At 38.3% G+C, this 24,771-nt stretch overlaps 1 protein-coding gene across 10 annotated transcripts in view; it reads left to right on the forward strand.

Moving 5' to 3' along the window:
• Nucleotides 1–482: 482 nt before the first annotated feature.
• Smurf (SMAD specific E3 ubiquitin protein ligase) overlaps nt 483–24,771 on the forward strand; it is a 59,644-nt gene continuing 35,355 nt past the window's right edge. Inside the window, exons 1-3 of one of the 10 annotated variants that reach the window (XM_067770843.1) lie at nt 486–721; nt 1,371–1,591; nt 16,753–17,134. In XM_067770843.1, coding sequence (XP_067626944.1) covers nt 17,080–17,134 — 55 coding nt within the window. In that variant the 5' untranslated portion in view covers nt 486–721; nt 1,371–1,591; nt 16,753–17,079. Of the gene's footprint in view, nt 1,592–16,752; nt 17,135–24,771 lie in introns of all 10 variants that reach the window. The other 9 variants (XM_067770846.1, XM_067770845.1, XM_067770847.1 and 6 more) reach the window with 9 other exon arrangements.

The following is a 24,771-nucleotide window of genomic DNA, read 5'->3' on the forward strand; positions in this document are numbered from 1 at the left end:
ACACTCACAAATCACACACAGAAGATTACGCATTCACAAGTTCAAAATTGCTTTGTTTTGCACATTTACGTCACACTTGACTGCTTCAGCAAGAGCTAAAGGAAAATTACGTTCAAATTGCCCATAAAAAACAGCTGATCTTTTGTTTACATGTGCAATGCGCAATCTTGTTTTATTTGTGATGGACACTAGTATGCATGGCGGAACGATACAAGGTGGCAGCATGGCGACATACCTACAAACATAAATAAAAGTTTGATGTACTTTGTTTTTGTAAATTCGATGGACAAATGTCAAAATCGTACTGCGTCGGAAGTTGATGTATCAATTCAAATAAAAAAAGTTTATAATCAGTTGTCCCATGCTGCCACCTTGTATCGTTGCGCCATGCTAGTATGAATTCACAATGGCACAATGCATTCGGCTTAGCCACATTCACAGTAGGAAGTTCTTCTAATTCACCACGAATAATGGCAAAAAAGAGCACCGATAAGAAATTGTTCAATAAAAATGGCGTTTTCCACTTTGCGAGATTTTGCACTTGCTTTAAAGAACAATAATTGTAGTTTTTAAGTGTTTTCCAATTTCATTTGGTGCATATTTTATAGAAAAAAGTATTTGAGATTTGTTAATATAATTGCTTTAATCCGAAATAATTAAAATTGTAAGCAAAGAGCAAAAATGTATGAGATTGAAGGGAATGGGTTGACCACATATATATGTATGTACATACATACATTTACATATATACGTACTTGAATCGCAGTGAAAAATTTTCGTATCTAATTTTAACAAGGCTTTAAAAAAAACTTCCGAATTTATGATTAAGCTAAATTAAGTGATTTATAAAAAAATATCCTTCGATATTAATTCCTTATTGGTTTAGTGCAAATATAACTTGAGTTCATTAGAAATTAATACACAATATATCGCACAGAAACCTCAAAAGAGGCACAACTAAAGAAACATGATTTTTGACGCATTTGAACACTTCTAACATCTAGAGGATGCAAATTTATTTTAAAGCCTCATATTTATTTCTTGACAGAAGTCTAAATTGAATAACGTGTCTGTAGTAAATTAATTTGTCAGCACAGCATGATTCCTATTGGAATGTAGTCCTTTTGGAAAACTATAAATTTTGTGTTGCATCTTTTCTGAAGATGATGTGCGATATGATGCACACATTCGGACATACATATATGATTGGTGCTATTGCATGTGGAGTAACGTACATCTCATACAAGCAACAATTTGACAAAAGCCTGCCATAAAGTCGCTCTACTTTCGGCTATTCCAACATTATGCAGGCGAACCTATTTTCATAAATGTGAATAAATTTATCATTTGATATTTTAAAATCAAATTAGGGATTCAAACCGTATAGTGATGCAATAAAATATATAACAATACATATCGACCGTGTGTAAATATGTGTGCGAAATCAAGAAAACATATCCGAGCAGAAAAATTAATAAAATTAATTTTATAACGAAATATACAACAATAATAGTGAATAAGAGTAATAAGAACTTTTGACTTTTAATAGTGGCAAATGGTTAATTTGCATTATACATATAAACATATTTAGGTAAGACAAGCTTGGAATAAATAAATAACAAAATATTTATTTATAAATTTACTAGTAAACGCTCCCTGGACTCGCTGGGGCCTATAAATAAATAAATATAAGGCGCGATAACTTCCGAAAAGATTTTAAGCCGAGCTTCTCTACCAATTTGCGTCACGCCCCTTTTTAATTTTTCCTACAAATTGGCGGGACGGGACCTACTTGTTTTATGCGGATTCCGAACGGCATCTGCGAGGCAGATGAGTTTTCACTGAGAGCTTTTCATGGCAGAAATATAACACTCAGAGTACTTGCCAAACAATGGCGAGAGCGACTTTGCTTAGAAAAATTTTCTTCTAATTGAAAAATCTTATTTCTAAATTTTGATGTTGCTTTGCCCGGGGTGTGAACCCACGCTACCATCACACCACGGTGGCCGCTGCGGCTCAGTCTAATATACAAAAAAAATTCCAAAGTATTCCAAGCGATTTCATAACATTTCCCACTGCCGATTCCTTTCCATAAGCCTGTTCATTTTCTTAGTAGTTATCTTTTGCTCTCACAGTTCCTTGTTGTTGTTGTAGCGATAAGGTTGTTCCCCGAAGGCTTTGGGGAGTGTTATCGATGTGATGGTCCTTTGCTCGGGAACGATTTATATGGCTACATTAAACCTTCAGGCCATCCCTCCCTCCCCACCCCCAAGTTCCACGACGAGCTTGGGGTCGCCAGAGCCTCGTCTGTTAGTGATACAGGATTCTCCGCGGATAGGTGAGGTTGACAATTGGATTTGGAGAAGCTGTATATTGCGCTGGCAACCTGAAGGGTTGTGCTACACAGCCCTTGAATGCCCTTTCTTCTATTTACCTTTCCTTTAACTTCTTGACCTCTTTCTTTTCGCCTTGCATTCGGTCTTCCACATCCTTTTTTCTTTTCTGTTCTAACTTTCGATCCCCCAACCTTCTCCTTTCCCTACCATTGGTTCCATCATTACGGCTGGGATTGTACTCGATATTTCACCTTTGTTGAAACATTCTGATAAAACTAGTTTTGGGTTTCTGGTTCTATAGATAGGCTGAGATAGGCTGAGACACTTGACATTTATTAATAACTATTATAAAAATAAAAAACATAGGGTTAAACCCACGTATTTTTGAAAAATTTTGTAAATTAACTCTGACGAATGAATAAACCTACTTCATAGATGCCCGATTTTGTTTAAAATTTCGACTGGATCTAATTACACTTTTGAATAATTCCTTAACAACTTCAAAGACGTCATAACTGAATTGTGGGATATATTTAAAGCGAATTTCTAACATTGTATAGCAAGTTAAAAATGAAAGAAAGACTTGCAAATTTAGTATAACAACTTTTTTTTCACGTGTGAGACATTAATACTGTTCGATATAACAACCCACAAATCTATATTTTTAAAAATTATTTATTTTAAGTTCAAAGTATATAATCTTATAAAATCAAAAAATATTCACTCCAGTCTGCAGTTTTATAAGAAAAGTTATTTCCGCACCAAGGTTCAGTTTCTTATGGAACCTCCCACATACAACTTTTCTCTTTATCTGACACTGCCTTTTCCATTTCCCTTCCACTATTTTCGCTGTCAGCTTTCTTTGTGCATCCTATTCCCTTACTGCCTTTGGTCCTCCCAATAATTCTTTGCCTCACACCCCCTACCCCACCACCTACCCCCAGCCCGCACTATTTCCCCTTACTCTTTTGTGTCGTTTCCCTCCGCTTTAACTGTGCACAATTTTCCACATATTCTTGTAAAGATAAATTGATCGTCCTTTTAAAGATATACATTAGACTGGGTCGAATTATTAACCGATATCGCGCCATCGATGTTTCGATAGGATTTGGGCTAAGGAAAAAAAGTTCCACTACGCATACCCAAAAAAATAATTTTGGAGCCTGAGAAATTGCATTTATTTGACTTTTTTCGACCTTGATTTTTAAGGTTTTTTTCATGAACTAATAAAAAAAAATTTATTTGATTGTATAATTTTCATGTATACACTCTCCGACCCCAAAAACGTTGGCGATAACAGTTTTTTGAAAAAAAAAAAAAAATATATATGTATATATATACATATTGTAACGAATTTACTGCAATTCCCCTTATTTGCAATCTTCTGGTAACGTTCGAATCACTAAACTGTTGAACAAATAACACCGCTATTCAATAATGCAAAATGGCCTTTATTAAAGTACTTTCAAAAATAACACTGCTACTGCTCGACAGATGGAATGCTTAAATCAAATTGATTGTCGCGCCTCTACTGTGGCGGCCTTTTATACTTTGTGATTTCTCGTTTGCATACTTCTAGGCTATTCCAGAATTTACTTAGTTACTGCTATATAATTATAACTACAGATGTACGTGTAGAGCTCTCATATGCGCGTGTATTTGTGAGCGACACTTCCATAATTATAATTGCATACTTTTGGGAGCATCTCAAATAAGATATCTGCATGTGTTTGTGCGTTGCTTCTCCGCTGCGTGTACGTACATACATAGCGGAACGATACAAGGTGGCAGCATGGTGACATACCTACAAACATAAATAAAAATCCCATGTACTTTGTTTTTGTAAATTCGATGGACAAATGTCAAAATCGTACTGCGCCTCAAGTATCAAATCAAATAAAAAAGTTTATAATCAATTTAATTTAATTTATTTATTACTAGCCTTTACCCGCGGCCCTGTCCGCAAGGAGAAAATTAAATATATGGGATATTAACGTTAGCCTGCTTATCAAGTTATCTGTTTAAAAAGATGTTTCTGTCCAATACATTTTATTTTCGTAATTGAGTAAAAAAAGAACTAAATGAGCTGATAACCTGACAGGATCCCCAAATGATGCCGAAATTATCCAGAAAAATCCACGAAATGACCCCGACGCTATCGCGGACAGATCCCGAAAACCATTTAGAAATGCCACGGAAGGGTCTCCAAAAGTTCCCGGAATAGTCCCAAAAAACCCGAAATGACAACGACACGATTCTAGACTTATCCAGAGAACCACAAAGAAATGATGCCTGAAGGGTACCAAAATGATCCCGAAATGACCCTGACGGGTTCCCGGACGGTTCTCAAAAACCATCCAGAAAATATCCAGGAAGGGTCCTTAGGGGATCCACGACGGATCGCGAAAACCACACAGAAATGATTCCGGAAGGGTCCCAAAATGATCCCGTATTAGTCCCGAAAAAGTCCTGAAATGACCCCGACGGGATCCCAGACGGATTCCGAAAACTATCCAGAAATGATGCCGGAAAGGTCCTCAAATGATCCCCTAATAGTCCCGAAATGACCCTGACGGGATCTCGAACGGACTCCTAAATGACCCTGACGGGATCCCGGACAGATCTCGAAATCCATCCAGAAATGATCTTGGAAACCCAAAATAATCCCGAAACAATATCTGAAAAGTCCAGAAATTACCCCGACGGGATCCCTCACGGATCCCAAAAACTATCCAGAAATGATGCCGGAATGTGCTCAAATGATCCCCTAATAGTTCCGAAATGACCGAAAACCATCCAGAAATTATGCCGGAAGGGACCCCAAATGATCCCGAATACCATACAGAAATGATGCCGGAAAATACCCCAAATGATCCCCAAATAGTCCCAAAAAAGTTCCGAAATGACTCGGAAGGGATTCCGGACGGATCCCGAAAACCATCCAGAAATTATGCCGAAAGGGTCCCCTAATGATCCGATACCAGTCGATAAAAAGTTCCGAAATAACCCCGACGGGATCCCGGACGGATCCTCAAAATCATATAGAAATGATGCCGGAAGGTACCCCGAATGATCCTGAAATAGTCCCGAAATGACCCTGGCAGGATCCCGTAAAGATCCCGAAAACCATCCAGAAATTATGCCGGAAGGCTCCCCTAATTAGCCCGTATTAGTCCCGAAAAAGTCCCGAAATGACCCCGACGGGATTCCTGACGGATCCCGAAAAGCATCCAGAAATAATGCCGAAAGGGTCCGCGAATCATCCCGTATTAGTCAAGAAAAAGTCCTGAATTGACCCCGTCGGGATCCCGGATGGATCCCACAAACTATCCAGAAATGATGCCGGAAGGTATCCCGAAATAGTCCCGAAATGACCCTGACGGGATCCCGGACGGATCCCTAAAACCATCTAGAAATGGTGCCGGAAGGTACCTCAAATGATCCCGAAATAGTACCGCAATGACCCCGACGGGATCCCGGACGGATCCCGAGAACCATCTAGAAATGATGCCGGGAGGTACCCCAAATGATCCCGAAATAGTCCCGAAATGACCCCGACGGGATACCGGACGGATCCCGAAAACCATCCAGAAATGATGCCGAAAGCATCCCCAAATGATCCCGTATTCGTCGAGAAAAATTCCCGAAATGACCCCGACGGAATCCCGGACGGATCCTCAAAACCATATAGAAATGATGCCGGACGGTACCCCAAAGGATCCCAAAATAGTTCCGTAATGAACCTGACGGGATCCCGGACGGATCCCGAAAACCATCTAGAAATGATGCCGGAAGGTACCCCATATGATCCCGAAATAGTCCCGAAATGACCCCGACGGGATCCCGGACGGATCCCGAAAACCATCCAGAAATGATGCCGAAAGCGTCCCCAAATGATCCCGTATTAGTCGAGAAAAAGTCCCGAAATGACCCCGACTGGCTCCCGGACGGATCCCGAAAAGCATCCAGATATGATGCCAAAAGGGTCCCCAAATGATCCCGTATAAGTCGAGAAAAAGTCCCGAAATGACAAAGACGGGATCCCGGACGGATCCCGAAAACCATCCAGAAATGATGCCGAAAGCGTCCCCAAATGATCCCGTATTAGTCGAGAAAAAGTCCCGAAAAGACCCGACGGGTTCCCGGACGGATCCCGAAAAGCATCCAGATATGATGCCGAAAGGGTCGCCAAATGATCCCGTATTAGTCGAGAAAAAGTCCCGAAATAACCCCGACGGGATCCCGAACGGATCCTCAAAATCATATAGAAATGATGCCGGAAGGTACCCCAAATGATCCCAAAATAGTCCCGAAATGACCCTGATTGGATCCTGGACGGATCCCGAAAACCATCTAGCAATGATGCCGGAAGGTACCTCAAATGAACCCGTATTAGTCGAGAAAAAGTCCCAAAATTACCCTGAAGGGATCCCGAACGGATCCCGAAAACCATACAGAAATGATGCCGAAAAGGTCCCCAAATGATCCCGTATAAGTCGAGAAAAAGTCCCGAAATGACCAAGACGGGATCCCGAACGGATCCCGAAAACCATCCAGAAATGATGCCGAAAGCGTCCCCAAATGATCCCGTATTAGTCGAGAAAAAGTCCCGAAATGACCCCGACGGGATCCCGGACGGATCCCGAAAACCATCTAGAAATGATGCCGGAAGGTACCCCAAATGATCCCGAAATAGTCCCGAAATGACCCCGACGGGATCCCGGACGGATCCCGAAAACCATCCAGAAATGATGCCGAAAGCGTCCCCAAATGATCCCGTATTAGTCGAGAAAAAGTCCCGAAATGACCCCGATGGGTTCCGGACGGATCCCGAAAACCATCGAGAAATGATGCCGAAAGGGTCCCCAAAAGATCCCGTATAAGTCGAGAAAAAGTCCCGAAATGACCAAGACGGGATCCCGGACGGATCCCTAAAACCATCTAGCAATGATGCCGGAAGCTACCCCAAATGATCCCGTATTAGTCGAGAAAAAGTCCAGAAATGACCCCGACGGGATCCCTGATGGATCCCGAAAACCATCTAGAAATGATGCCGGAAGGTACCTCAAAGGAACCCGTATTAGTCGAGAAAAAGTCCCAAAATGACCCTGAAGGGATCCCGAACGGATCCCGAAAACCACACAGAAATGATGCCGAAAAGGTCCCCAAATGATCCCGTATTAGTCGAGAAAAAGTCCCGAAATGACCCCGACGGGATCCAGGACGGATCCCGAAAACCATCGAGAAATGATGCCGTAAGGGTCCCCAAATGATCCCGTATTAGTCGAGAAAGGGCCCCGAAATGACCCTGACGGGATCCGGACGGAACCCGAAAACCATCCAGAAATGATGCCGAAAGGGTCCTCAAATGATCCCGTATCAGTCGAGAAAAAGTCCAGAAATGACCCCGACGGGACCCGGACGGATCCCGAAAACCATCCAGAAATGATGCCGAAAGGCTCCCCAAATGATCCCGTCTTAGTCGAGAAAAAGTTCCGAAATGACCCCGACGGGATCCCGGACGGATCCCGAAAACCGTCCAGAAATGATGCCGGAAGGGTCCCCAAATGATCGCGAAATAGTCCCGAAATGATCCCGGAATAGTCCCGAAAATGTCCCAAAATAATCCCGACGGAATCCCGGACGGATCCCGAGAACTATACACAAATGATCCCGGAAGGGTCCCAAAATAATCCCGGAATAGTCCCAAAAAGTCCAGAAATGACCCCGGCGGGATCGCGAACGGATCCCGAAAACCATCCAGAAATGATCCCTGAAGGGTCTCGATATGACCCAAACGGGATTACAAATAGGGTGAAGATAATTATAAAACCATGTTAATAAGGCAACAGGCGCGTTGTAGCGAATGAAGAGTTACAAAGAAACATACAGGTAAAGCTAATAAAAGCGTGCTAATAAAAACAATTGAAGGAAGGCAGATGGCGGGAGGAGGAGAGTACCACTGATCGTTTTTCCAAAATTGTTTAGATCTCGATCTGTATGAGCCAGATACCAAAAATTATTGATTTTAGGACAAAATTTACATTGAGTTATAACAATTTATAGATTTTGCACGAGAGTGGAAAGGAGGGGGGGGGGGGGGGGGAGGGTGTATCACTGCTCACTTTGTAAGCCCTCGACTTATTTCTCCCATTGAGTTTGTAATATTGGTGAAGGTCAGTATACGTAAAGTTATAATGTGTAAAAATTGTTAAAAAGTAATTATTCGAAGGAGTCGTGGGACCCCCTTCCCCCTTTCCATGTTTGAAAAAAATTTGGCCAGTAGCCTATTATCTCTGTCCCAAATTTCATCAAAATCCGTGAAGCCGTTCTGGCGTGATTCAGTCGCAAAGACAAAAAAATATAATAATTAAATTATAACTGTTCCTAGGGGGCGGAGACCACGCCCCTTTTGAAAAATATATAGCTAGTAGATCCTTCTAGACTATTGGCTATATGCATGCCAAATTTCATATGAATCCGTCCAGCCGTTCTTGCGTGATTGAGTCACAAAGACAAACGTCTGGACAAACATCCAAACATCCAAACATCTAAACATCCAAACATCCAAACTTTGCCATTTATAATATATATTAGATTACGGCTGTTTAGGCCTAAAACTTAAATTACTAAGTACAATTCATTATTATATCATTTATTTCTATTGAATATGATGTTGGAATGCCGTGTGATTCCGATCAGCATATTTACTGGCGTAACAAACGGACGAGTCTGGGAGCCAGTCATTTAAGGAAGGTTGGAAAGGACGCGTTTCCAATCCTCCAGGGCTCCCAGCTTAAGGCAACAAAATTTGGAACTTATATTTTTCAATTACATTTGTATTTTAAGCTGTCGGAATGTATTGGTCTCCGATCAACACAGCTAAACATGTCTTTGGATGTAGGAAATTGAAGTGTACCCAATCACCCCTCAACTTTGTTTAGTAAAGACGCTGTCGGAACGCATGAAGATTCCGATCAGCACAGCTCAAAATATATTGGGAGGTTGAAAAGGACGTGTTTCCAATCCCCCCTGCTCCAACTTTTGTTTGACCTTATTTTGGTTACACATCATATAATTTTATTGTTATATTAATGCTGTCGGAATGCGAGTGATCCCGATCAGCAACAGTAAATATAGGCTGAAAATACCGAATTCCAGCGAAATTTGTTGTTGGAACTGTCTGGAGTTACAGGTGGCGACTGATTATCTTTTCCTTAGGGCCGGGTGCATTGTATTTTGCTGCTACCGGTATTAACATTACCTTTTCGCGCTCCAGTATCGGTATGTCATGTAAAAAATAAAAGAAAAAAAAAACTGTATCTTATTGGAAGGGTTTTACAATGCTCCAATAAACTTTTTTTAAAAGTATTGAAGTTATTACTACTTTTTATGTGATTAGGAAGTTCATTGAAATATTTCAGGCCCTTATAAAATATATTTTGCTTGTCCACTTCTGTTTTGAAAAGAGGTAATCTAAAATTATTGTTTTCTCTGATTACGTATGAATGTGCATCATTTACATATCTAAGCTTTTCGCTGAGATATGTTGGTAATTTACCGTGCTTAATATTAAATACAAATTTCATACTGTGTTAGAATATGAGCTGTTTTATACTCAACCAGTTTAGTGCTTCTATCATGTTATTAATGGGAGTATCATACCTCATGTTTAATATAAATCTCATAGCTTTATTTTGCATAACTTGTAGCTTATCTACCTGAGTTTCATTGGCCATAAAGAATATTGTGGGACAATATATGAAATGCGGCTCTATGACGGATTTATACACTTTCAGTTTGTATTTTCTACTGATAAATTTGCATGACCTTTTCCAAAAACCAATTTTCTTGCCTATTTTGGCAACTATATAATCAATATGATCATGAAATTTTAATTTATTATCTTTCTGAACCCCTAAGTACTTAAAAGTTTTAACTTCGTTAATGTTTGAGTTCATTATTTTTAGCTCGATATTACAAGATTCCTTATTCATCGCTCTAGATATGACCATAAAATGGGTTTTATTAACATTAAGTTTAAGCTTATTGTTACAAAGCCACCTGTATAGAGTGTTCAAGTCTTCCTGCATTTTGCTCCTAGCTAACATGATATCAAGTTCACTTACTTCGATCAGTGCGTCATCCGCAAACAGCCTTATTTTACTATGTTTTAGCGCCGAAGATATATCATTTATATATATGTTAAATAGGACCGGTGCCAAAACCGATCCTTGTGGCAATCCAATTCCTGTCAATACCTCTTCCGGTACAACCGACTCAATGTCTGTTTTTTGTCTTCGGTTACCTAAAAAGCTCTGAAACCACTGCTGCTCGTTGCCCCTAATTCCAATTTTTTCTAATTTTTTAATCATTATATTTCTGTCTATAGTTTCAAATGCTCTCTTTAAGTCGATAAAAACCGCAAGTATACTTTTCTTTTGATTTAGTTCTTCTTTCCAACTCGATATTACATAATTTAAAGCCGTTTCACAAGAGTGGCCTTCTCTGAAACCGGATTGTTCTTTAATTAGTATTTTATTTATTTCCAAGTAACTTATGAGCTGATCTTTTACTACTGTTTCTAGAATTTTTTCGATATTCGGCAGCGTGTTGATCGGTCTCAGATCTTCTGCCTTTAATGAATTTTTTACCTTCTTTATTGGCACTATTGTTGATATTTTCCATGCGTCGGGCACTATTCCCTCTACTAATGATTTATTTATGATATCCGCATAGAAATGTCCCATGTATGAAATCGAATCCTTAATTACTCCTTCTGATAGTAAATTTGTTCCTCCGATTTTATTTTTTAACCTTTTAGCTACCAATATGACATCATCAACCGTAACTTCTTGGAATTTCAGACATGTGCTAACCGTGTATTGCACACTGTCGCCACTATCCAAAGTTTCGATTTCTCGATTTATGTCACCAATACTATCAACAAAGAAGGAATTCAATGCTTGAGCTATATCCTCGGGTGTTCCATGCTGCCACCTTGTATCGTTCCGCCATGCGTACATATGTGTAGACATAATGATTTAATTATTGATGTGCATACAAGTCACTGCTTAGCATCGGCTTAGAGATGATAATATCCCTTAGGGCTGCTAATATTCGTAACACTGCCCTCCACCTAAGTCTGATCGTCCCGATCAGACAAATCTCTCGATCTAAACGCTGCCATCCTTTCCAAATGAACCACTTTCATTTTGGTTCGTGGTTTACCAATGGTTTGTATGCGGTACACTACATCGTTGATCCGTTTTACAACTTTGTATGGGCCTTCCCAATTACACTGCAATTTCGGGGACAAACCTTTTTTGTTGTTGTTGTTGTTGTAGCGATTAGGTTACTCCCCGAATGCCCCGGGGAGTGTTATCGATGTGATGGTCCTTTGTCGGACACAGATCCGATACGCTCCGGTAACACAGCACCATTAAGGTGCTGGCCGACCATCTCGGGAACGATTTATATGGCCACATTAAACCTTCAGGACATCCCTCCCTCCCCACCCCCAAGTTCCATGAGGAGCTTGGGGTCGCCAGAGCCTCGTGTGTTAGTGAAACGGGATTCGCCGCTCGAAGGTGAGGTTGACAATTGGGTTGGATAAGCTATATATTGCGCTACACAACCCCTTGAATCCCAAACCTTTTTTTCGTTGTGGGTTGTATAACAGCACCAAATCTCCTTCCTGAAGCCCTTCCGAATTAATTGCTTTATCGTACCTCGCTTTGATCTTGTCACTCATAATCTTTGCTCGTTGCCCTAACAGATCGTGTATCTCTCTCAGCTCTTCTTCCAAGATACCAGTGGATTTCTTGACATTTCTCTCCGCATCGGCATCTATTCCATACTTCAAATCAGCTGGCAGTCAAAGGTCATTGCCAAAAATTACCCTTGCGGGAGTTTGGCCCGTTGTCTCATGTACTGCCGATCGGTAAGCCATCAAGAAGAATGATATGTGTGTATCCCAATCCTTATGGTACTTGTCTACTACTTTCCTTAAATGCTCCTCCAATGTTCTATTGAAACGTTCCACCATACCATCGGACTGAGGATACAATTCAGTTGTCTGTGTTTTTCGAATGCTCAACTTCCTATACATTTCTTGGAACACAGCTGATTCAAAATTCCTGCCTTGGTCAGAATGTAACTCTATTGGTACACCATACCTTGCAACCCAATCGTTTGTAACCACTTCTGCTACTGTTTCCGCTTCTTGGTTTGGGATTGGGTATACCTCTGGCCATTTACTGAAATAATCCATAACCTCCAGTACGTATTTTTTTCCGTGGTTGCTAGTAGGAAATGGACCTGCGACATCCATGGCGATCCTTTCAAATGGTGCACCTGAAATCTACTGCTTAATCTGGCCATGACTTCGTGTTTTGAGCCCTTTCGCTCTGTTGCAAACCTCGCAGTTGGCAATCCACTCGGTGGCCGACTGACGGCAACCGACCCAATAGAATCTCTGCTTAATTTTCTCGAGCGTCTTCGTGATTCCAAGATGACCTCCACTTGGACCATTATGCAGCTCGCTGAGCACGTCAGGAATCCTCTTTCTGGGAACAACTATCAGTTTCTTCTTGCATTGACCATCCTCACTGTCCCATACTCAATGCAAGCAACCGCATATCAATTCTAAACTGTTCCACTGTGCCTAATATGACTTCGCAATGGGACTCTCTGCTGACATCTCCTCTCTGCTTGGTCTTTCGTTTTGCGCCTGAAGTTCGAGCTTAATGCCGGTTGGATTCAATCCACGGCTCTCCAACTCCTTCAGTTGCTGGATCTTCAATTCACTTAAATTTGTCATGTCCCTTTTGTCCTCTGGAATTTATGTAACAATTCCTCTTCTGACACCAATTGTAACGAATTTTCTGCAATTCCCCTTATTTGCAATCTTCTGCTAACGTTCGAATCACTAAACTGTTGACTAAATAACACCACTATTCAATAATGCAAAATGGCCTTTATTAAAGTACATTAAAAAATAACACTGCTACTGCTCGACAGATGGAATGCTTAAATCAAACTGATTGTCGCGCCTCTACTGTGGCGGCCTTTTATACTTTGCGATTTCTCGTTTGCATACTTCTAGGCTCTTCCAGAATTTACTTAGTTACTGCTATATATTTATAACTACAGATGTACGTGTAGAGCTCTTATATGCGCGTGTATTTGTGAGCGACAATCCACAATTATAATTGCATACTTTTGGGAGCATCTCAGATAAGATATCTGCATGTGTTTGTACGTTGCTTCTCCGCTGCGTGTACGTACATATGTGTAGACATAATGATTGAATTATTGATGTGCATACAAGTCACTGCTTAGCATCGGCTTAGAGATGATAGTATCCCTTAAAAAACCTTAAAAATCAAACTCGAAAAAAATCAAAAAAAAAATAAAATTTCGCAGGCTCGAAAATTATTTTTTTGGGTATGCGTAGTGGAATTTTTTTCCTGTGCCCAAATCCTATCGAAAAATCGATGGCGCGATATCGGTTAACTTTCGTCCATACAAATCGACCCACCCTAATATATATACATAGATCAGGCACGTTCCGGTAACAAGAACCCTTAAGATACTTCCTGATGTTGTTTTTGTAGCGATAAGGACTCTCCCCGAAGTCCTTGGGGAGGTGGGTATGACCACATGCGACTTTCTAGGCCATACCGCCCTCCCACCCCCTAGATCCATTCGGGGTCGCCTGAGCCTCGGCTGTTAATGAAACACAATTCGCCACGTATAGGTGAGGTTGACAATTGGATTGGGGAAGCTACATATATATTGCGATGGCAACCCCTTAAAAGGGTTGCGCTACACTACCCCTTGAATCTATTTGGTATTTTAGTCGCCTCTTACGACAGGCATACCTACAGCGCGTATATTCGAACCCCCTAACCCGCTGGGGGTTAAGATACTTCCTAGTTCCTTGAGGTACTTGGGTTAGCCAGAAGATGAGATTGACAACTGGCTTGTATTACGCTTTACAACCCCTTGAATCGCTCGTCATTCCCCTCTTCTTTTGCTCATAGTTACCTTCTTCATGGACAGAATCACCATACTTGGTATATATTTAAATAATTAGATACTTTAAATATTTTCGAATAAAATTGAATACTACTCTGTCTTAAAGATACCTACAGGTCTTCTGTCTTAAAAGTTTTCACTTTGTTTACCCTCTCTTTACCATATACTTTTCTCCCTCCCATCATTCACCTTCTTTTCTTTATTCATCTATCCCTTTTCTCCTCCTTATCAAATATAGGGCTACCATACCTAATATTCGATGAATGTACGGTAGACGTCCCAATGGAGCATGTGATCCATCAAGAAAAGTTGCTTATATCTCGAAAGAGAGAAGACTTAAGGCCCATGATGGGCTTACTTACTGTACTCTGCCTTCTGGCGTCACATGCTTATAAATCAGGCCTCGTTAGAAGGAGCTATTGCAGGCTATAGATAGAAACGGTTGAGCACGACCTTGTTGTTGTTGTAAGGCCTGGTACCTAAATGATATTTTTAAGTTTGGTCATCGAACAATTGAAAAGCCAGTTCAACCTAACCTAAATAAAAAAACACTGAGTCACTTCCGAGGAGATTTAGGTCAAGCTTCTCTTCCAATCTGCGTCATTCTCATTTTTAATTGTTTCCCTACAAATTGGCGGGACGGGATCTACATGTGTTATGACGTCTACGAATGGCATCAAGACCAATTAATTTTGCCTGGGAAGCTTTTTATGGCAAAAATAAACTGGGGGTGTTTGCCAAACCACTACGAAGCCACCAAGATCTAATTGGAAACACCTTTTTCTACATTTTTGATGTTACTTTACGCGGGACTTGAACCCAGGAACGTTGCTGTGGCAGGCGGAGTAGATTCCTACCACACCACAATGTCCTCCTCTTTGAAATTGTTGCTAATATATTTTACGAATTTGGGTTGTTTCGGCCACATTTGCTTTAACTGTATTCAAGTTTATCTTTAAATTACATAAAGCCTATCTGCAACAAATATTAAGCTAGTTATGTGTATGTGTATTTTAAAATATTTCCCTTTTCTCCTCGCTCTCTTTCCCTGCTATTTCCTCCTACTCCCTGCAAATGCAGCCAAAGCTATTTTTTCTAATTTGAAGTCCCGGTCAAATTAACATCAAAACTTTACAAACAATTTTCTTAAATATGACCATGGTTCCGAAGCAATACCCTCCTTCCATTAAAATCTTTTAAACAAGAATTATTCAGTACGGTGCTTCACAAATTGGAGGAAGAGCTCGGACTATATCACCTGCAAATTATATAACCCAAAGTTAATTTTATTTCTATTACATGCTAACTTTTATTAAAATAGATACATACATACATATTAGAGCGGGTCAAAAAGAAATATTCCATACGATCACCTGGTACAATTCTTAGATTATGATGAGCCAACACTAGATGATCCTAATATTCCAATGCATATGCAAGGAACAGAAAGATATGTACAGTTGTTAACATCTGTTTCCAAACGTGTTATAAAAAAAAACGTGAAGATTTTATGGCTGTTACAGCAGAAAGCCGTGAAAAACAACCAGCAATGGAGAGCAAAAAAGATTTAAAAAATAATAACGTAACATTATTTTTATTTTGAAAAATACGTTAAAATGGTAAATTCTAAGTAAAAATATAATTTTTTAAAGAAATTACATTAAAATTATAAAAATTGTGTTTTTTTTGTTTATTACTTGAAAATATAGGATTCTATTTGAAAATTTTTTTCTACTAAAACGAATTCGAAAAAAGAAAATTGTCTGAATGAAAGTTGTTGAAAATGTTCTGAACTTTGTTTAGCTGTAAAGAAAAAAAGTCCATAAGAAATTTGTCAAAAATGACAATATAGTAGTTAAAAGTTCATTTTAGGCGAATTTCTCATAATTTAAACCTGATATCTTTACTAAAATTCAAAAACACTATCGATATTAATACAGATTCTGAAAAGTACGTAAAATACCTTTAAAGTAAGCCCAATATGATATTTTTCCTATAATTCTATCAGAAGCTATGAAGATTTTTTGGCCAAACCCTACATTCATATGGCAAAATATCTATTTTGCAAAAATCGGCACCTCGAAATCGGACTTAGAGCTATGGTGTCTTCAGCAATTTTTCTTAGAATCATCTGTAGATTACGTTTTTGCTATACTCCTGATGAAAAAAAAATCCATCCATACAATTTGACCCGCTCTAATATGTATATTATGTAGTCTCGCTTTATTTTAAATGAAAATAATTAAAAACACTTAAATTATCATAATCTGCCAAAACTACCTATGGAATTTGATGCTATTTTACCCCAACTAATGTACCAAAATACAACTTTGTGTAATATAAAATAAATTTAAAATGTTCTCTTTGCTTTTAGATGAATGTCGTTGTTTACCATAGAAATAAGCAGCCTCATAAGGCTTTTGAAAGAAATGAAGAAGGAATGCAATACACAAATCAGAGTTTGGTACTTAAGTTCGAACGATCGATCATCTTTTATGGACGAAAAACACAAATAATTGAACGAATCAACAAAAAAATTTTTAATATAAACTGTAACGATTCAAGCGAGTTTTCTGCAAAAATATTTTTCCTAAGGTCATTTTCTTCAGACGTTTGGCTTTATTTGTAAAAATTCAAAATATTTGCACATTTAAATTAATACTTTTCATCGAGCCGACAAAATAATTATAAAATATAGAATATGAATAAATTAGACTATCCCCGCCGAAATGGAGCTCACAAAGTTCGAATAACAAGTAAGTTAACTAGAATTATCTAAGTATGCCATCCTAATAAATGATGTGGGTATCTGCATTTCAACTGCAACTGAGATATTGAACATAACGCATCTGTACTTTTCAACATAACGTAACGAATTTTGAGAAATTCCGCTTATTTGCAACCTTTTGCTAACGTTCGAATCGCTAAATTGTTGAATAAATAACTCCATATTCAATGATGAAAAATTGTCTTTATTAGACTACTTTGAGAGTACTTCATAATAACACTTATAGTTCACAACCAAAGCGTACATAAATCAAAACTGATTACTGGCTACTCAGCTTGCGCTGCTTTTATACTCTCCGTCGCTTCATTCGCATATTTCTACTAAAGTCTAGACGTTTCGCCTTCTGCTGTATCTCCTGCTTGGTAATTGAGCACAAATCACCTACATGATTACATGTGTTTGTGAGTATCTCTTCCTTGCCTTGTATGTATGTGTGTAAATGATGATTGATTTGTTTACGTACATACGAGTGGCTGCTTAGTATCAGCTTAGTGCTGCTAATATTCGTCACAATATGTTGTTATTTTTTTTTTTTCAATTAAAAATTAAAGATATTAACTCATTTTGATGTGATCTTTCGATTTATGCAAAAAAAAGTTAAACTTTGACTTCTTGCTTCTCTTTGTTACCAAAGCTATTGAGGAGCAGTATCTACAGGTTTGTAGATACGGCTTTCTACAAAAGGAAAGTAGTCGTAAAAAAGCTGGGAATACGTAGTTTTTGATTAGAAAATATGTTGTAATTTCACCTGGTTTTCTACAAAAAGTGTAGATACTGCGGTCATTTTGTAGATATCCACATTTTTCATTAGGATTTGTGAAAAATATGTGTAGATACTGCAAAAGCGTGAATCTAATACCACTCACTATAACTGTTATGTTGCAATTTAAAAAATATTTAAGCACGAATAAATTCTCATTTTCAAGCCGATTTCGCCTGTGTAATCAACTCAAAACAGAAAAAAATCCAGATACATTTTTTATTACGACGGCAATATTAGTATAAACATTGTCCTATGGCATATATAGCTTCCAAAATCTTCGTGTGCATGTTAAAGATAGTCCGTATTGTTCGCTTAACCCTGAAGAGCTTTATGATGTATATGTAAATCGTCTTCTTCACCCAGTGCTACTATTTTAAAGTCAATACGCTCTCCCCCTGCAGCTATCTTCCAGCAATTCAAATTTTGTGCCCTTTTGTAACTTGATGTTGCAATATGTTCTGTAGGATACGCTAAACTATAACAGCTCAACAGGATATTATTGTACTAATATATATTTTTAATAAAATATTAGGTATAACTAGCAAAAAACCATCTAATTACTATTTGTAAACTTATTATATATCAATGCTGTAGTAACTGTTGTGTATACATTTAAGAAATTTAAGTCGAATTGCATAGAAAAAACCTGAGCAGTGTTGCTATTTTTCTTGTAGATCTCGTTGAATAAAATAAGAAGCGTGGGTAGAAATTGTCTCCAAAATTTAAAGTTAATGGTAAAAAATCCGTTTTGTGGCCCCCTCTCCTCACAACACCTCCTCCATACCGAGCATCCCCAAGAAGTCCAGAACGGCGCTTGGCTTATGAGAGCGTAAGTGATTACTATTTAACTTCAGTGTTATAAGCCACCAAGCGGTTCTGTCTCTCCACGTAATCGAGACCTATACTCAGCTGGGCAGAGCTCACAGAGTATATTAATTTTGTTTGCATAACGGTAATCCGTAACGGCACAAACTAATAGATAGATATAGACTTTTATATATCAAAAATGCGAAAAAAGAAATTCATTTAGCCATGTCCGCCCGTCCGTAAACACGATAACTTGAGTAAATTTTGAAGTATCTTAATGAAATTTCGTATGTAAGTTCCTGGGCACTCATCTCAGATCGCTATTTAAAATGAACGAAATCGGACTATAACCACGCCCACTTTTTCGATATCGAAAATTTCGAAAAACCTGAAAAGTGCGATAACTCATTACCAAAGACGGATTAAGCAATTAAACTTGGTAGGTATGACGCAGAATAGAAAATTGGTAAAATTTTGAACAATGGGCGTGCCACCGCCCACTTTTAAAAGAAAGTAATTTAAAAGTTTAACAAGCTGTAATTTGGCAGCCTTTGAAGATATCATGATGAAATTTGGTGGGAACGTTGCTCCTATTACCAAAGAGGATAAATCAGCAAGAGACATCACTTAACATGTTTGCTTCGAACCCAAACTACTCGCTGATTTAGATTGTGGTTACTGACATTTCTTTTTAAGGCTGTCCTCAAAAACACGGCGAAAACCACGGTTGCCACTTCGGACTCTGTTTGGTCTGGTACCTTTTTGTCAATTTTGGTGCTTTTTAAGCAAGTAGCCACGATTTTGATATTTCTGTCTTTTTCACGACTGCACAGATTCAAAAATCGTCCAATCATTTAATTATAGCAGAACAAAGGCAATTCCGGTACATAAAGGAGTAATGTCGGATTTTACAAAAAACACATTTTGTAGATAGTTGACGAAACAACGGACTTGTCAGAACGAGATGTCTTGTTTTGGTGGTTAGATATTTCCATCGATTAAATTAAAAATTTATTTCAAAATTACGTGTGCCTCTTGGTAATTTTATAAAGCTTGCCATTGATGGAGCCAATAAGATGGCCAGCGAAAAAATTAATTGAAAACAAAATTTTACATTTAGTGCATTCAAGCGAATCGACTTGAACTAGGCACCTGTCACTCTGCAAAATGGCTGGATTTGTACTCCATTTCTTATTCTGTAAGAAATATTGCCACGATTTTGTTATGCCACAATTTGTATGCTGCCACGACTTTGTTATGAGAAATTATCTAATTAATTTTCATATATCAGATGATGAATAGCACTGTGATATTGAAATATTTTGGGTCTTATTTATATATATGGGCAAGTTGCCTTTTAACTTTTTGCTTTTATTCTAAGTGGCGGCCACCGTGGTGTGATGGTAGCGTGCTCCGCGTATCACACCGAAGATCCTGGGTTCACGCCCCGGACAAAGCAACATCAAAATTTTACAAATAAGTTTTTTCAATTAGAAGAAAATTTTTCTAAGCAGGGTCGCCCCTCGGCAGTGTTTGGAAAGCACTCCGAGTGTATTTCTGCCATGAAAAGCTCTCAGTGAAAGCTCATCTGCCTTGCAGATGCCGTTCGGCATAAAACAAGTAGGTCCAGTCCCGCCAATTTGTAGGAAAAATTAAAAAGGAGCCCGACGCAAATTGGAAGAGAAGCTCGGCCTAAAATCTCTTCGGAGGTTATCGCGCCTTACATTTATTTATATTTATTCTTAGCTTTAAAAAATTTTAGTTCGCTTCTTTTAGCCTTTAATTTTTGTCCATATAGCTTTTTTTCTGCAAAAAAGTTCTGGCTACACTGCTCTAGTGTTTTTACATGCGGCGAAAATTAAAATGAAAAGTGGGAAGCAACTGTCAGTAACCACAATCTTTTGTAGCGAGTGTTTGATATCAAACATACGAACTGACGTCTCTTATTATGTATGCTCTTTGCTATTACTATATATTTGCTAAATAAAAATTAGCAAAATCGGATAACGAACACGGCCACTTAAAAAAAAAATTTTCAAAAGTTAAATTTTAACAAAACAAGTAAGGAAGGTTAAGTTCGGGTGTAACCGAACATTACATACTCAGTTGAGAGCTATGGTGACAACATAAGGGAAAATAACATGTAGGAAAATGAACCGAGGGAAACCCTGGAATGTGTTTGTATGACATGTCTATCAAATGAAAGGCACTAAAGAGTATTTTATGAGGGAGTGCACCATAGTTCTATAGGTGGACGCCATTTAGGGATATAGCCATAAAGGTGGATCAGGGTTGACTCTAGAATGCGTTTGTATCAAATGAAAGGTATTAATGAGTATTTTAAAAGGGCGTGGACCTAAGTTCTATAGATGGACGCCTTTTCGAGATATCGCCGTAAAGATGGACCAGGGGTGACTCTAGAATACGTTTGCACAATATGGGCATCAAACGAAAGGTGTTAATGAGTGTTTTAAAAGGGAGTGGGCCTTAGTTCTATAGGTGGACGCCGTTTCGAGATATCGTCATAAAGGTGGACCACGGGTGACTCTAGAATGCGTTTGTACGATATGGGTATCAAATGAAAGGTTTTAATGAGTATTTTAAAAGGGAGTAATCCTTAGTTCCATAGGTGGACGCCGTTTCGAGATATCGCCATAAAGGTGGACCAGGGGTGACCCTAGAATTTGTTTCTACAATATGGGTATCAAAAGAAAGGTGTTAATGAGTACTTTAAAAGGGTGTGGGGCTTAGTTCTATAGGTGGACACCTTTTCGGAATATCGCCACAAAGGTGGACCAGGGGTGACTCTAGAATGTGTTTGTACGATATGGGTATCAAATTAAAGGTATTAATGAGGGTTTTAAAAGGGAGTGGTGGTTGTTGTATAGGTGGTCGCATTTTCGAGATATCGCCATAAAGGTGGACCAGGGTTGACCCTAGAATTTGTTTGTACAATATGGGCATCAAAAGAAAGGTGATAATGAGTATTTTAAAAGGGAGTATTCCTTAGTTCCATAGGTGGACGCCGTTTCGAGATATCGCCATAAAGGTGGAGCAGGGGTGACCCTCGAATTTGTTTGTACAATATGGGTATCAAAAGAAAGGTGTTAATGAGTATTTTAAAAGGGTGTGGGGCTTAGTTCTATAGGTGGACGCCTTTTCGAGATATCGCCATAAAGGTGGACCAGGGGTGACTCTAGAATGAGTTTGTACGATATGGGTATCAAATTAAAGGTATTAATGAGAGTTTTAAAAGGGAGTGGTGGTAGTTGTATATGTGAAGGCGTTTTCCAGATATCGACCAAAATGTGGACTAGGGTGACCCAGAACATTATCGGTTGGATACCGAGAATTTATTTATATATGTAATACCTGGCAAGATTTTAAGGGTGTTTTATTTCGCCCTGCAGAATTTTTTCATTTTCTTCTACTTAATACGGTAGGTGTCACAACCATTTTATAAAGTTTTTTCTAAAGTTATATTTCGCGTCAATAAAACAATCCAATTACCTTACCATGTTTCATCCCTTTTTTCGTATTTCGTATAGAATTATGGCATTTTTTTCATTTTTCGCAATTTTCGATATCGAAAAAGTGGGCGTGGTCATAGTCGGATCTCGTTCATTTTTCATACCAAGGTAAAGTGGGTTCAGATAAGTACGTGAACTGAGTTTAGTAAAGATATATCGATTTTTGCTCAAGTTATCGTGTTAACGGCCATGCGGAAGGACAGACGGACGACTGTGTATAAAAACTGGGCGTGGCATCACCCGATTTCGCCCATTTTCACAGAAAACAGTTAACGCCATAAAATCTATGCCCCTACCAAATTTCAAAAAGATTGGTTAATTTTTGTTCGATTTATGGCATTAAAAGTATCCTAGACAAATTAAATGAAAAAGGGCGGAGCCACGCCCATTTTTAAATTTTCTTTTATTTTTGTATTTTGTTGCACCATATCATTACTGGAGTTGAATCTTGACATAATTTACTTATATACTGTAAAGATATTAAATTTTTTGTTAAAATTTTACTTTAAAAAAAATTTTTTTTTAAAAGTGGGCGTGGTCCTTCTCCGATTTTGCTAATTTTTATTAAGCGTACATACAGTAATAAGAGTAACGTTCCTGCCAAATTTCATCATGATATCTTCAACGACTGCCAAATTACAGCTTGCAAAAGTTTTAAATTACCTTCTTTAAAAAGTGGGCGGTGCCACGCCCATTGTCCAAAATTTTACTAATTTTATATTTTGCGTCGTAAGTTCAACTCATCTACCAAGTTTCGTCGCTTTATCCGTCTTTTGTAATGAATTATAGCACTTTTTCGGTTTTTCGAAATTTTCGATATCGAAAAAGTGGGCGTGGTTATAGTCCGATATCGTTCATTTTAAATAGCGATCTGAGATGAGTGCTCAGTAACCTACATACCAAATTTCATCAAGATACCTCAAAATTTACTCAAGTTATCGTGTTAACGGACGGACGGACGGACGGACGGACATGGCTCAATCAAATTTTTTTTCGATCCTGATTATTTTGATATATGGAAGTCTATATCTATCTCGATTCCTTTATATATGTACAACCAACCGTTATCCAATCAAACTTAATATACTCTGTGAGCTCTGCTCAACTGAGTATAAAAATTGAATATCTTTACAGTATATAAGTAAATTATGTCAACCAACATTCAACTCCAGCAACAAAATACAAAAATAAAAGAAAATTTCAAATTTTAATTTAATTTGTCTAGAATACTTTTAATGCCAAATTTACCAATCCTTGTGAAATTTGGTAAGGGCATAGCTTCTATCCCGGTTACGGTTTTCGGTGAAAATGTACGAAATCGGTTGAAGCCACGCCCAGTTTTTATACACAGTTGACCGTCTGCCCTTCCTCTTGGCCGTTAGCACGATAACTTGAGCAAAAATCGATATATCTTTACTAAACTTAGTTCACGTACTTATCTGAACTCACTCTATCTTGGTATTAAAAATGGGCGAAATCCGACTATGACCACGCCCGCTTTTTCGATATCGAAAATTTTGAAACATTCAAGGATCGAATCGAGCTCAAGGCCAGAACAATAATTTTTTTTCTAATGATAATTATTGTTATTTTTTGAATTTTTCTAAATTTGAAAAATTGTATTTTGTGTTTGGAATAGTAAGTAGAAAATTTTTCAGACAACCTGCCATAGCTGCGCAGATAGATCCATTTCGAAGGGTGCTAAGCCTTCATCATCAGTACGCTTTAGGCATGCTGCGCTAACCGCTGTATAGCTAAATTGTCTGAAAATTTTTCTACTTACTATTCCAAACACAAAATACAATTTTTCAAATTTAGAAAAATTAAAAAAATAACAAAATTATCATTAGGAAAAAAAATTATTGTTCTGGCCTTGAGCTCGATTCGAACCTTGAATGATTTATCAACGATAAAAATAAAAACAATTGAAAATTTTGAAAAATTTAAAAAATGCCATAATTCTATACCAAATACGAAAAAAGGGATGAAACATGGTGATTGGATTGGTTTTTTGACGCAAAATATAACTTTGGAAAAAACTTTGTAAAATGGGTGTGACACCTACCATATTAAGTAGATGAATATGAAAAAGTTCTGCAGGGCGAAATCAAAAGCCCTTGGAATCATGACAGTTATACTGTTCGTGGTATTACATATATAAATATATTAGCGGTACCCGACAGATGATGTTCTGGGTCACCCTGGTCCACATTTTGGTCGCTATCTCGAAAAGCCTTCACATATACAACTAAGGGCCACTCCCTTTTAAAACCGTCATTAATACCTTTAATTTGATACCCATATCGTACAAACACATTCTAGAGTCACCTCTGGTCCACCTTTATGGCGAATTCTCGAAAAGGCGTCCACCTATAGAACTTTGGCCCACTCCCTTAAGTATTTTCCTACCAAAACAATTCGACACATTATTTTGGAGTGTTAGAACACGTTTACAATAATCTACAATAAATCGTCTATAGATAATCTACGTGTTCACATATGATC

The sequence above is a fragment of the Eurosta solidaginis genome, chromosome 3 (genome assembly GCF_040869045.1).
Source record: "Eurosta solidaginis isolate ZX-2024a chromosome 3, ASM4086904v1, whole genome shotgun sequence".
In the NCBI taxonomy this organism is placed as follows: domain Eukaryota; kingdom Metazoa; phylum Arthropoda; class Insecta; order Diptera; family Tephritidae; genus Eurosta; species Eurosta solidaginis.